We start from the raw sequence: 13,288 nt of genomic DNA, 5'->3' as shown, positions 1-13,288 counted from the left end.
CAGCTTATGGATGGAATAAACAACAAGCTCTCCTCGGCTAATTAGGCGATAGCTGCATAACAAAACGCTCTCTCTCTCTCTCTTCCCAGTGTCCTGCTTGTTAAGAGGGAGAAGACGAGGAAAGAGCGGCCGTGTTAGGAGTGTCAACGGGATTGAGAGCGCTGAGCGGAGAGCAGAGGCTGAAGGCAGAGGTGTGAGGGCACTTTCTCGAGGTTGGGGTGAAATAATCCAAGCGGTCCGCGAGCAAGATGAGCTGCTGGGTATTACAACCCCGCAGGAATCATCATTAAAGAGTCAGCTAGCAATATCTCGCTCATCTTCTTGCATAGCAGCTCAAATTGCAGCTCACAAACGACCATACGAACAATATATTGCTATCCAGACACACTTACAATCCTCAATATAGAAAAAGAGACTTAATAAAAAAAGTCCCTTTGATGGACGTTTTTCTTAACTTATATCAACAAGTCAGCCTTATGTCAGCTCAACTCAGACAATAAAACCAGAGAGAAAGAGTGAGCATGGCATGTAACAGTATAATTCTTATTATTTATTTTTTTTAAGGGTGACCCCCGGGAGACTTATTTGCCTATCGGGGTGTGTTATTGCTTTGTGAGGAGGGGATGTAGTGTAAGACGCTGAGAGGCAAGTTGATTAGATGGGATGTTTTGATAAAGTTTCATGTCAATCAGACTTATCATCGGATGAGTTCAGCAGAATATTAGATGTAAAAAAAAAAAAAAAAATGTTTTTCATGGGCACAACATTGACTGAGCAGCAGATGACAACATGCTGGATTCAGCAGCATGGTATATACAGCAGAACCGTCTGAATAGATAAGAAGAGAAGGGAAAGAGAAGCGAGGGAAGGAAGATGCAACGTAACAGTCTGTGCACAGGTTGTGAGATGTGCACGCTGCTTTTTTTTTTTTGCTCTAGTTTTACAGTAAATATGCTCATTGCTGCGGAAAAGTTTCAGTAAAGGTGACGTTAAAAAAAAAAGCCCAATGCAATGACAAGTTAATGGAAAAAGAAGTACTCTTGTGCTGGTTCATTCCAGTTGAAGACAAATTGAAACACCCCCGCTACTGAAAGGTTTGCTCCATTCCAGCATCTTTCTCTCGTGGAGGAAACATCACAGACCGGTAGCTACGAGGGGGAACCTTGAGAGATTGAAACTAAATTGAGAGGTGATTGAGGAAGAGGAAAAGAGGTGTGAATGTGGAGCAGCGATAAGAAAGGTGGGCGAGGAGTGAAGCTGTGAAACCAACGTCCTCCCCTTTATTCCACCTTCCTTTACTATTTTCTCTGACAGATTTGGAAGAGGCTTGAATCAGCTTCAGACGGGATCAGACTGGATGGAAAGAGTTTGTTTATTTAGATTTGCATTTTGCTAAAAGTTAAGCAAGTGAGATACTGCTGCTTCATCTGCCATTTCCTCATCTTCCTTTAAACGTCATGTCCTGCCTCATGAATTCCCATCTCCCATTGGATAGGGAATGTCTCTCACCGTGAGGTGCATATGTAAACAGACAATCAGGCAGGCTTTCTAGCAGAGGTGCTGCTTGTCAACAGACAGGGAAAGGCAACTGTGTAGGGCCCCAGGCCAGTAAGGGAGCCCCAAGGAATGACAAACTTTGAACCACAGGCTTAAAATGTGCACATTTTGCAATGAGGAGGAAACCTCCCTAAGAGAGCCCCATATGACAGCAATCACTCTCATTGCTCTGCTCAGTGTTGCATGCATTATCCCTTGTGAAAACCAGGCTGTAAACATGTTTATTCATGTTGGCCAAACAGGCTTTTTTGACTGTGTTGTGTATGTGACTTCAGGGGTTCCTGGAGCCAGCCTTAAGCAGACCCTCGATAAACTGCAGGATTTTGCACTTCCACATTGGCTTGGTATTTATAACATAAAGGTGATGAATGCTGTAAATGTTTGCTTAGGGCCCCAACAGACTCTAGAACCACCACTGCTTTCTAGAAATGTTCACTGTGTTAAAAAGGATGATTTGAAGCATTGAGCATTTTCGGTTTTGAGATATATGCAAGTCAATTTAGGTAAACATCTCTTATGCTTGTTTCCAAGATCGATAATTAAAGTGAATGCTCAATCTCTAATCCGTTTCAAACCTCAAGGTGATTTGAAAAAAAAAAAAAAAAAACGTAACATGTACATATCAGTCAAAACAAGTGTGACCCATGTGCTGATGACGTCCATGCTATACAACTTAAGGTGAAAGGAATCTTTTGGTAGAATTTGTCACTTGACTCGCTGCTGATTCCAAGGTCAGGGTTGTGAATGTTGGCCTATTATTTAGATTTTGTAACTTGTTTAATGTAACTGTACCACTTATTGTCACATAGTGATTGTCAGTAGTGTTGCCCCAAACAACGTTTTTTCAGTGTTGACTAGCTTCAAAGTGTCACATACGAAATCCAACACAACAAGTCAGTGCCAAGTAATTCCCTCAGTTACAAAAAGCCTCTTTGTGTGTCTTCCAGTTCCCTGCAGTTCAGACAGAAGACAACACCAAAGACCTTTCCCTACACTATAACGTTTTTTCTGTGTGTGTGTGTGAAACTTCACGTTATCAGAGTGTCACACCGGGACACTCCTTTTAAGGGAGCATGAGAGGGAAATATCAAACACATGTTCTACTTTCAGGTTAAGAAAAAAAATATGTTTTTTTCTAGTAAATCCCAGCTGGTCTATGAGTGATAAGACATGGCGGTGTACGTCAAAGATAAAAAAAAGGGGAAGCTCTTCTTTTTGCTCTTCTTTTTAATATTTTATACCACTTCAACATCAGAATAAGTACTGGAAAGAGAGGACTCATGCAGCTCCCTCTTGATGCTATTAGTGACTTTGTCCTTGGCTGCGTTTGTGTCCAGGTCTGTGTATGTGTGGCCATAAGCGTAGTAAACTCATATCCCTGTGCGCCCTGTGCTGCCTTGGAGATAAGATACCATCACAAACACAGCTTTTTCCAAGCTCTGCCAAACATCCCCTCTCCCCGCTCTGCAAAAACCCTGATAGCTCTGCCTCCCCCACGGTATTACTGCACCCTCATCTTCTTCTGGGAAAAAAATAAGCCACCTGAAAAGAAACCATCACATTATTCCAGCGTCTCAACATCACAAAAAACACCTGACAGACATCTGACGAGCCCACACAAGAGGAGCTCGCTCACACCCAACTGTCAAGAAACCTGTTTACTCTCATTATATATTTTCTAGTAATGAGTATTTTAAGGTATTTGATGTTGTTGCAAAAGTTTGAGCTTCTGTTATGTGAGCCTAATTCTATTTTTGATGCTGTAACTCAGCTCATTAAGGAGCCTCTGAAGGCCTTACACTTCAGAGTGTAATTACTCCCATCAACCTGCGAGCTCCTGACAGGTGATTGTTGTTCCAAATCAAACTATCTGACATGCTTTGCTAATTTACAGCGACCAGCCTTTATGAATAAATAAAAAACAACACACCTCCAGGTGTCAGAAATGAACGTGTGGCTGCTATTAAACTAGTTATGTAATTGTGAAGCAAAGTGAAAACATATTGTACCGGCAAATTTATCAGTGTCAGTTACCGACAGAACTGTGTTGTTATAATGTTTTCTTTAAAGATGTGTATTTCATGTTTATTCCATAATGTTGTGTTCATAATGCTGTAACAATATCATGGATTTTAGATTGCTAATAAGACATTAGCCTCTAGAAAATACTATTTTTTTTAAATGTCTTTAATTCTAAATGCACAGTCTAAACATGAAATCATCTGATTACTGACCTCTTTGAATAGTAAACAAAGGTGTTCAATCATATCTTTTTAATGTGTTGGATTACATGTTGTCTATATCTCATATATATATATATATATCTTCATATATTTTTTTGTATCATGACGAGGCTTTTACTGAAGTTTTCACCCATGTTTGGCAGACTTGTTGGAATACAGCAGCTCATTTTCTCATCCTGCAACCTCATAAGTATTTCAGCAAACATAAAGTCATGTTTGTGTCATTCGTGATTCATTTTTTTTTTGTTGGTCTAAATGAACACATAGGGAGAACATCTGATTCCCTAGACGCTAAATGTTGCACCGTGTCTGCTGCCTGAAGCTAAGTGTGAGCATGTAGCGTAGCGTCAGTTGTGACAGTTATTTTCCAAAAACATCTGCAGCCTGGGAGGGAAGATGTTGCAGATGAGAGCTGAGAGAGGGAGCCCAAATAGTTACGCGGCCGGGAATTTGAAAGGTGAGTGTTTTTTTTTCTGTGGTTCAACATTATGAGTGGAATTCTATATAAAATGTAATTATTTGAGCCACTATTGAAGGCAGTGTTATTAAAGAATTAGGATTTATGGTATGCAAATTGAGTCCCTTGGCTTTAGCGATAATTTACTCTCACCAACAACTTAAAGCCAGTCACAGATTTACTCTTGTTTGGTCACTCTTCTAATTCTCTGTTTTGTAAACCTCCTCTGTCGTCTCTTTGCCTCTGCCATGATGCTGTAACTGAGAATACAGAGCTACTTTTTCATGGAGAGCCTATTTACCCAAATCAAGTAAATTATTAGAAGGACTGGAAGCAGAGCGGGAAAGAAAGACTCAAACATTCAATCTATAAAAAAATCAGTGTACATGCTCGATGACGTGAAACAGGAAGATGCTCGTTTAAGGTAAAAAGAACAGTTTCATTATGTGGCTGTAATACAAAATAAAATGGTTATTGTGTCTCTAATGTTGCCCTGTTGTATACTGCTGACATTATTACCGCTTTAATGGACAATAAAGCAGTAACATTTTGTAAGGTATATACACCTGACGCAACTAAAGCAAAAAAAAAAAAACGTTTTTACCCAGCAGGGCTCCAGGAGTTCAAGACACACGTCCCGAAAACTTCAAAGCTGCCAAGAAATGCAAACGAAGCAGACAGAAACAATTACAAGATATCAAAGCGAGGCAATTGTGAGTTTAAAAAAAAACACAACCTTCCCCGTGCCTGAGAGATAAGGTAACGTCCAGCAGCAGTTTAATCCATTTCGCTCTTCTTTACGACCCGTCCGTTCAGAAGTAAATGGTGCTAATCAATCATGCGGGCACAATGATGAATAAGGTTTTCTGTCGCGGATTATTAAACACTCCTCACTTTGGACAAGGTAATTGAGCATATTTAGGCTCTCTAACTTCTGAGTTAACTAAAATTAGAGTTAAATAGAATCACTCTTTGCCTTTTTATTCTTTATATGTTTTAACTCTTTAAAAAATACATCACTGGACCTTTCTGAAAGTATGGACATAAAGCAAACTATAGCTCAAAGACAAGTGTTGTTAAAAAACGCCCACTAGCATCCAGTCCATTGTTGCTCGTCCTTGATCTTAATGCTGTTAATTTAATAGAGCAGATTGATGAGTTTAATCAGCTGGATGCTGACAAAGGCCCTTTATTGGATTATTGAATGTGCGATTAATAAATGCTATTATGGCCATTTGTGTGTGTGTGTGTGTGTGTGTGGGGGGGGGGGGGGGGGGGGGGGGGGGGGCACAGATGCAGATCAATACACAGAGGAAGGAGCAAGAAAACAATGAAGGAAAGAGTGTGAACCATCTTACTTCCAAGTATAAACCTCCTTCCACCTCTTTTCTCTTCATCCAATTCTGCCTCTGTTTTCCACTAACTGTCCATCACTTTGTTCTCCGTCCAGACCTGTGCTCTCTCGCTCTCTCTCTTTTGTTCTTTGGTAACAGTGATATCAGTTGCTCTCTGTTGAGCTAAGTGGCTTAGCCTTCTCCCTTCTATCTCCCCGAAGAAAAGACAGGTTTTAGCACTTAGCCCTACCTAAGCCCTCCCTACCTCATAAGACACCAATTTCCATATATCTCCACACATTCCCCCCCCTCATTCTGAAAGAGCAGCAGGCATGTGTATGTAAGCAGGAGCACAGGAGACTCGACACATGTTTGTGTGTCGGTGTAAGAAAGTAATAAAGCGTGACGCATTCAAAGCCGTGGCTTTTTGTGCCGCTCAGCCCCCTCATACTCCATCGGGTCGGCAAGACCTCCAGACCTATCTAGTGAGAACACGGAGGAGAAAGAATTAAAGGGAGATATTACAAGGTAGTCAGAATGAAAAGTGAGTTCCTGTTCCTGTTCCTGTTCCTGTTCCTGCGTTCTCACAACTGAAGACTTGGAGATGATCGAGGCAAAGGAAGGAGGACGCAGTGAGACATATATATCTTCTCCAGAGAGAGAAGTGCATGGCTAAGGGAGAGCTACGCTAAGACAGCAACCACACAGTAGAAAACGAGGTCCAGAGCAGAGAGACGGTAATGAGAAAAGGAAGGTGAAAGTGGAGATGCAGGATGATTGTATTCTCCTGCGGTTATTGTGTGCTCTCAGCCTCCATTCCTTATCTAATGGAGCTTGTCTGATTGGCCAGTTTGAGGCCTGAAAATGTTCTCTGTCAGGAAGAGCATGTCCAAACATCATCTGAAACCTCACAGGACAAATGTAGATTAACGAGGACACGACTGTTGTGTCATGACCCACTACACTGAGATAATCCATCCTTCATTATGTATTTTGACTTGCAAAATAAAATAGAGCCGAATATTGCTCTTTCTTCCTGTAATCATAATCCTTCATTTGTTTCTCCTGTGCATCATTTTCCTCCAGACATATTAAAAGGGCCAGATGATCACTAAATTGTACTTTCCTATCTGGATACAGTCTATTCACGTAATCTAACTTTTGCCGCATTATTCTTTTTCTATTAAGTCTAAAGCCATGTTTCTGGGAAAACTATTATATGACCTAATCTGTTCTGCTTTTGAATGATGATTCTTCATTAAATCATTAGGAGACGAGACTCAAGAGGAGGCATTACAGCGGACCGAGAAATTGATCGTCTGCCAGTGCAAAGAGCCCCGCTCTGTCTCTACAGGAGATCTGCCTTTCCCAATAAAACGTCTTTGAATTCAGTGGGCGCAAGAATGTGCCAAATTTAAGTTGTGTTCTTATTTATTGTAATGAGGAGTCATAATAAGTTTTAGAAAAGTTTATGAACTTTACTAAAAGTGCCCAAAATTCAATTATCTTCTTTGAATACTTTTTTTCTTCTTCATCTAATCTTCTATTCTAATGTATTTACTATAAGGCGTATATTTAATTTACCTTCATATGATTAAAAAGAGATCCCATTTAAGCTTTTTTAGAAACCGACTCCGTCTCTGTATGCTTGACTGCCGCATAAGTATTTGTATTTACCAAAATATAATGAGAAAATGCAATTAAATCACAAATGCATGATTAAAAAAAATGTACAAAAAACTCCTTCAAATGGCTGCACATTTGCTTCTGCTAAATATAGCTCTGATAAGCATGATATACACCCTCATGTCTTTGTAATGGTTGCATGTGTGTGTTTGTGTCCCAGAATCTGTTGATCTCAGTGTGTTGTGATCCTGTGCCCACACATGAAAGCACATGTGTTTACTCTCCAGGGCGTTTCGGGGGGGAACAAAATAATAGCGCGGTGATGAGGGCAGCGGAGACCGGCATTTTGATGTCGGGAGCAGCATCAACAGCAGTGTCGGCCAACAGACTGAGAGTAAACAGTAGCCAGAGGGGTGAGTCATCTATCTGAAAGCAATTACACGCCAATGCACTATGACAATAACCAGTGGTTACAATAAATAATACAGTGTGGAACCAGGATGACAAATAGCTGTGATGACAAAGTCGTGGACGGCACAATAAAGGTATTGATCTCTTGTTTGGATAAATGATACAGAGTGAAATAAAGGTGACATATAGAGAAAAACTTTCGGAATGAATGAGATGGTGGAGTAGTGATTTGGTCTTTAAGTCTGAGCTGATACACGTGTTGTGCCTAATACTGAGCAACCTCAACAACATTTGTATTGTTTATCATAACCACTGAAGACATCATGCTGTGGTTTATTCTTGACGACTGCAATCTGTAGTTCAGCTAAATCCCAATTGACATGCTGCTGACCAACAATGTCTGCAGAGCACTGCTGCTGCTTTACAAACACAGGAGCTCTCTGTGGATTCAGTTCTGACTGTGCAATGGGACTAAATGCAGTAACCAAGGGGGAACCTATATTGTCAAAAACTTCTAAATACACACACAGGTGGTGCAGTCATTTTAAGCTATGATGTATATGTATATATCCTATTGAGATCCATTTTACAAGGGAGTCCTGGCCAAGACAACAGCACAAAAAAAGGTCCATACAAAAACACACCACATGTTATATCAAACAAGAATTACACCGAGCAATAAATTGGCAACGTTCAACAGTACATCATGTGCGGTCATTGGTCACGCTGCAAACTACCTGCTCTTACACCATCCATGTGGAATTGGCAACCGACAATATATAGAACTATATGAAAAATAATCTTCTTGTTGATGGCTTTGTTTGATATTGTGGCTCATAGAGAGGCAAATTAACTGGATTAAAAAAAACAACTTTTAAATAAATAGACTGTATTCATACAACAATACATTTCCCTGAAGAAAACTGGAACTGACTGAAGGCTGTGTTCTATTTTTTGCTTCTTTATTTGGATCCTGGTTTTGAGTTGCCAGCTAACTGTCACGCTGTCATGTCTGACTGGGACACTTATGTATGACAGAGCCATTGTTATTGTATGAAGCACCTATACTTTGCGACTACAGTATAACAAGTGAAAAGGGCTGACAGTGGTTGCGTAACTTATACAAAGGAGGTGGTAGGTAATCCTTATCTAAATTGTTCGCTATCCAATTTGATGTAACATAAAAGGGCCGTCTTAGGTATTTTTCAGGGTTATGTAAAATGTGGAGTCTTCTTGGATAAAAGACTCTTGGAGCTAGGCTTTGAACATGTAAGATGTAACGAACAAACAACATGAACAGAAGAAAAACAAACTTGTTCTCACTCTCAGAATCAGAATACTCCAGATACCACTAGTGAGTTAGAGAGACGGCAGTCTAGCACAGTCACCTGAAGAGTATGTAAAAAAGGTCTATGCAGTATTATACAGTACTATAACATAATATACCAAATGGTACACTACCATGTTATTTTACAATAAGATGACATATGGTATGGTACATTACAGTAGGATAGGACATGGATGTGATGTGATGCAGTGTGATGCAGTGTGGTATGGTATGTTATGCAAGGGTGGGGTGTGGTTGTACAGTACCATATCAAGCTTTGTCCTTACCTTGTCATACAATATGGTACAACACCGTACGGTATAATACAATATTATACGATGCTATACGATGTAATACAATGTCAGCTTGATGTGTCACCTTAATTCATACTATTAAGTATAGCGTGAATACTTTAACTCTAGACTGAAGGTCTTATATAACCAAGGCAACCCAACATTCCAACATACAGTATGCAGGAGAAACATACACAACACTCTTCAGTGGAAGAACTCAACTTCTGGAAACTTGAAGTCAACTATGAGGGACAGGCTATGACAAATGTTGTGCAGCGTGGCAGGAACATTGCCTGTGGCGACAGTACGCACCGTGCAGTGGTTTTGCTGCTGCAGCAGGGTGGGCACGTCTCCTCCGATGGGCATCTGCTTGGCCAGCTCCTCATCCTTCATGCAGATCCACCTCCACAGCTCCTCCAGGAGGCCCAGCAGACGAGACCAGCGCTCAGCACTCGCTTCCAGGTGGGCTCTGACAAAATTACACAGATCAATCAAACTTTTTTATTACATTTCATGAATTTCAGCTCTCATTGTAAAAGCAGCTTAGATTCGAGGGACAATTCTGTGGAGCATCATTTTTAACTTTTACACATTAAGAAAAAGTTACTTGCAAGGTTTAAAGAGAAATACTTAAATGTGTTATTGTCTAGACCATAACTCAGAAATATACCCAAAATAACAGAATTTTAAATTGGACATGACTTGACAGCATAATCTACAAGGAATAAAGAGTTTTTTGTTGCACAGCTTGAACAGAAATCCAGATTTAAAGGTCAAATATCATACAAAATATACTTCACCAGTTCTCACACTGATATTCGTCCCTAACCCGTCTACAAACCCCCCAATTCTCCCAATTCAGTCCTTTATGTGTAGGAACTAAAGGTGTAAAGCTTATGAAAACAAAATCAGGATGATATTCACCAAGAGTCTTTGTTATGCAAAAACCTTCTCTGCCTACCACAGGATGGAGGTCACCGCCCTCTCTGGAGTTAACGTCAAACTGAAAACTGGAAAACAGTTGGCTGCTAATTGTGTGGGTGGTAGCATGAAAGCAGTGCGTGTTGATAAGCACTTTTGTTTTCACCCTGTCCTCCGAGCATTATGAGTCTGAATGCTGCGTACAAAGACCTCCTATCGCTGCTCGCCGCGTTAGCCATAATTACACATGTACAGCAATTAAGCCATAATTGTCTGTATGCAATCAACACACACAGTGCCCAGATACTGACACACACACATCTCTCTCTCACTGTCTATTTTTCTCTCCCTTATCCAGCCAATTATGCCTGCATTGACTGACCTTTGCTCACTTCCATTTATTTTTCTCTGCTCAATATAGACTACTTTTAGTCTTTCCAACCACATTTCTATTCATTTCTTTGGTCTCTCTCACCTCTTCCCCTACCCCCTATGGCTTTGTTGTGTTGCATCCATCTATCCACCCTCCCTCCTTCCTCTTTGTCTTTGGAAGTCTCCATCTGGCCCTGTCAACTTCACTTCCACCTTCACTTTCTTCACCCTCTGCCTCCCCAACCGTCGCCAATCTTATTTATTAATGCCAAGGTTGTGGCTGACGCTGCATTGTCTCTAAGAAGTTTATGTGCCACTGTGTTGGCCCCCAGGTTCTTTGTTTTTGTAGTTGTATTTCACCCCTGTTCTCCATGGTGGACATGTGAAACAAGGGAGAGGCTGTGTCTGTGTGGCTGATGGGTATCACAAACAGACCACGTGAAGAAGCTCTCTGAGGAACATGTGGAATGTCACATGTGGTTCCCCATGAATTTAAAACATGAGACACTTATGAGACAGAATATGAGTATTTTTTATTTTCATTAGCTTTTAGTAGCAGAACAGAGCATATTGGTGAGTGTATTCCGGCTTCATTTATTATTGAGGCGATCTTGCAGAGCATCTGACCTTTTTAGAAATAGTTTTGAGTGTTTGTAATCTTAAGTCCTTGAGCGCTCAAATTTGTGTTTCTATTTCTTGTTGAATATTTGAGAACTAAACTGACCCCTGCAGCATGCGATTCACTGAGGCAGAAAGCGACTTGAACCTCTGCCATGATCCAGACCTTCTGCCAAGTTGTTTTTTTTTTTTTCATTCCAGAGTTGAGAGCAGCGAAAGAGCAGAAAACTGCATTCAGAGCTAAATGAGAATAAATGCTGGAAGACGGACAAAAATATTTCTATTTGTAAGTACGGGATCCAGTTTTACTAACCGAATATTGGCTGACTTTGTCTTTAGGTCGCTCCATCGATGGTTCATGTCATCCAGCCTGTGTTGGAGGAACACAGCTTCTTCTGAGCTGCCCAGAGCCTTAACCATCTTCGACTTGTTCCCGTCCACACTCTTGTAAATGTCATTGTGGGCATCGATCTCAGCCTGGATGTCCTACAAATACACAGAAACAAGAAAACAATTGTCAGAGATGGACCTTTCTACAGGGAAACTTTATGACCAAAATGAACAGTCAAGGGCAACAGTCAAGCACGCTCATAATAAAATCACCCAAATATTGGACGTCACAGTCTTGTAGGCTTTCACGGCTGATTATTCATGAACCAAAAATAACGTCAAATTTGATCACCGGGACTTGACTTGAGGGAGTTCACGGCGTGCTGCACACAGCATTTCCACAGGGCAGAGAGGTTTTGTATTGTTATAGAATGTCCTCAAGCTACTTCTTGTGATTGTTTGAGTAAAAAGATTTAAACTTTAACCTTTCGCTGACTCCTGATGCCCACCCAACCCAGCAGGAAGCCCCTAAGCCATGTCTGCCTCCAAACTAATCCTGCATACTTGTATAAGACACACTCACACTCAAACACACAAAAACATTGCTAATTTGATGCTAGACTGTAATATGATGCACACATATATTGCAGAGCTATTTCAAAAGGCAACCACATTCAAAACTGTGACGTAGCCTGCCTTTTTTGTGCGTGAGCGCTCTTAACAAGGCCGCTTTATTACACAACTGCATCTCAAAGGGTTTTTTGGTGAGTGTGTGTGTGTGTGTGTGTGTGTGTGTGTGTGTGTGTGTGTGTGTGTGTGTGTGTGTGTGTAAGGAAGGGTATAACCACAAGAGGGGCTGATGCAAGCTGTGGATCCTGTCAAATGTTTTATTTTTAGATGTGTAAAACTGCTCCAATTTCTCCTCTCTCAGCCTCTACTGGGACTCCCCCTCCACTAGACCCATTTGAACTGCAGATAAAGAGAAGACTCACAACACCATATGGATGAGTGTAACACCGCCTGCAGCACAGAGGCAGATTTGCAAATGGGACAAAATGAGAGCAGATAAGAGACGAGTGTTTAGACCTATGGCCTACAACGGAATTGTAATAAAAACTTTTTTTATAGTCACTATGGGGTGAAATGTGTCTTAAGTGCCTCGAGTTGTTTGATTGTGTATTTTTCTCACTTACAGGTTAGAAATTATGCATTCAAGCAAGTTTAATTTCATAATTACAATGAAACTGTCTTATCTAGGAAAAGGCAATTACTGCTGCTGCAATGTTTTAGTGGGGGGCCTTCATCACTGGAATAAATTAACAATGTGAGGTTAATAAGAGTTAATAAAAGAGTGTTTTCAGCCTTCACATCTGAAAATTTAAGAACTCTTAAAATGTTGAAAGACTAAATACAGTTAAACCAAAGTGGTAGGAAAAAAGTGACCAGACAATTCCCACACATCTAAAACAGTGATGTGATGGATAGAGAGTTAAGTACATTCAAATTCTAACATGCAAAGCATCTAGAGAGTAAAGATGTAACATTTGTCCATCGACTAGATACGGTGGAAACCTTATCTGTTACAGAAGAAAACTTACTGTTGAGGTTCACACTCACCCACAAACACACACAAACACACATTCACACTTAAACAAACTATCAATTATCACAGACAGTGCTGCAATTTACAGAGTGCCAATAGACATTTCACGAAAGGATGAAGCAAATCCCTCTGCTGTGATCTGCAAGGATAATCGCCCCTAGGCTTTTTGACACAAATCAAATGCCTCCTAAAGGTC

The 13,288-nt window shown here is 40.6% G+C and overlaps 1 protein-coding gene across 8 annotated transcripts in view; it reads right to left on the bottom strand.

Annotated features, from left to right (window-relative positions):
* utrn (utrophin) overlaps positions 1-13,288 on the bottom strand; it is a 178,830-nt gene that overhangs the window by 60,107 nt on the left and 105,435 nt on the right. For all 8 annotated transcript variants that reach the window (XM_061052006.1, XM_061052007.1, XM_061052012.1 and 5 more), the window contains 2 exons: positions 11,473-11,645; positions 9,561-9,717 (listed from right to left, as the gene is read on the bottom strand). In XM_061052006.1, coding sequence (XP_060907989.1) covers positions 9,561-9,717; positions 11,473-11,645 — 330 coding nt within the window. The remainder of the gene's footprint in view (positions 1-9,560; positions 9,718-11,472; positions 11,646-13,288) is intronic.

This window comes from Labrus mixtus, chromosome 12 (assembly GCF_963584025.1).
Source record: "Labrus mixtus chromosome 12, fLabMix1.1, whole genome shotgun sequence".
NCBI lineage: Eukaryota > Metazoa > Chordata > Actinopteri > Labriformes > Labridae > Labrus > Labrus mixtus.
Note: the sequence above shows the minus strand (reverse complement) of the source record. Positions and strands in the feature narration are given on the sequence as shown.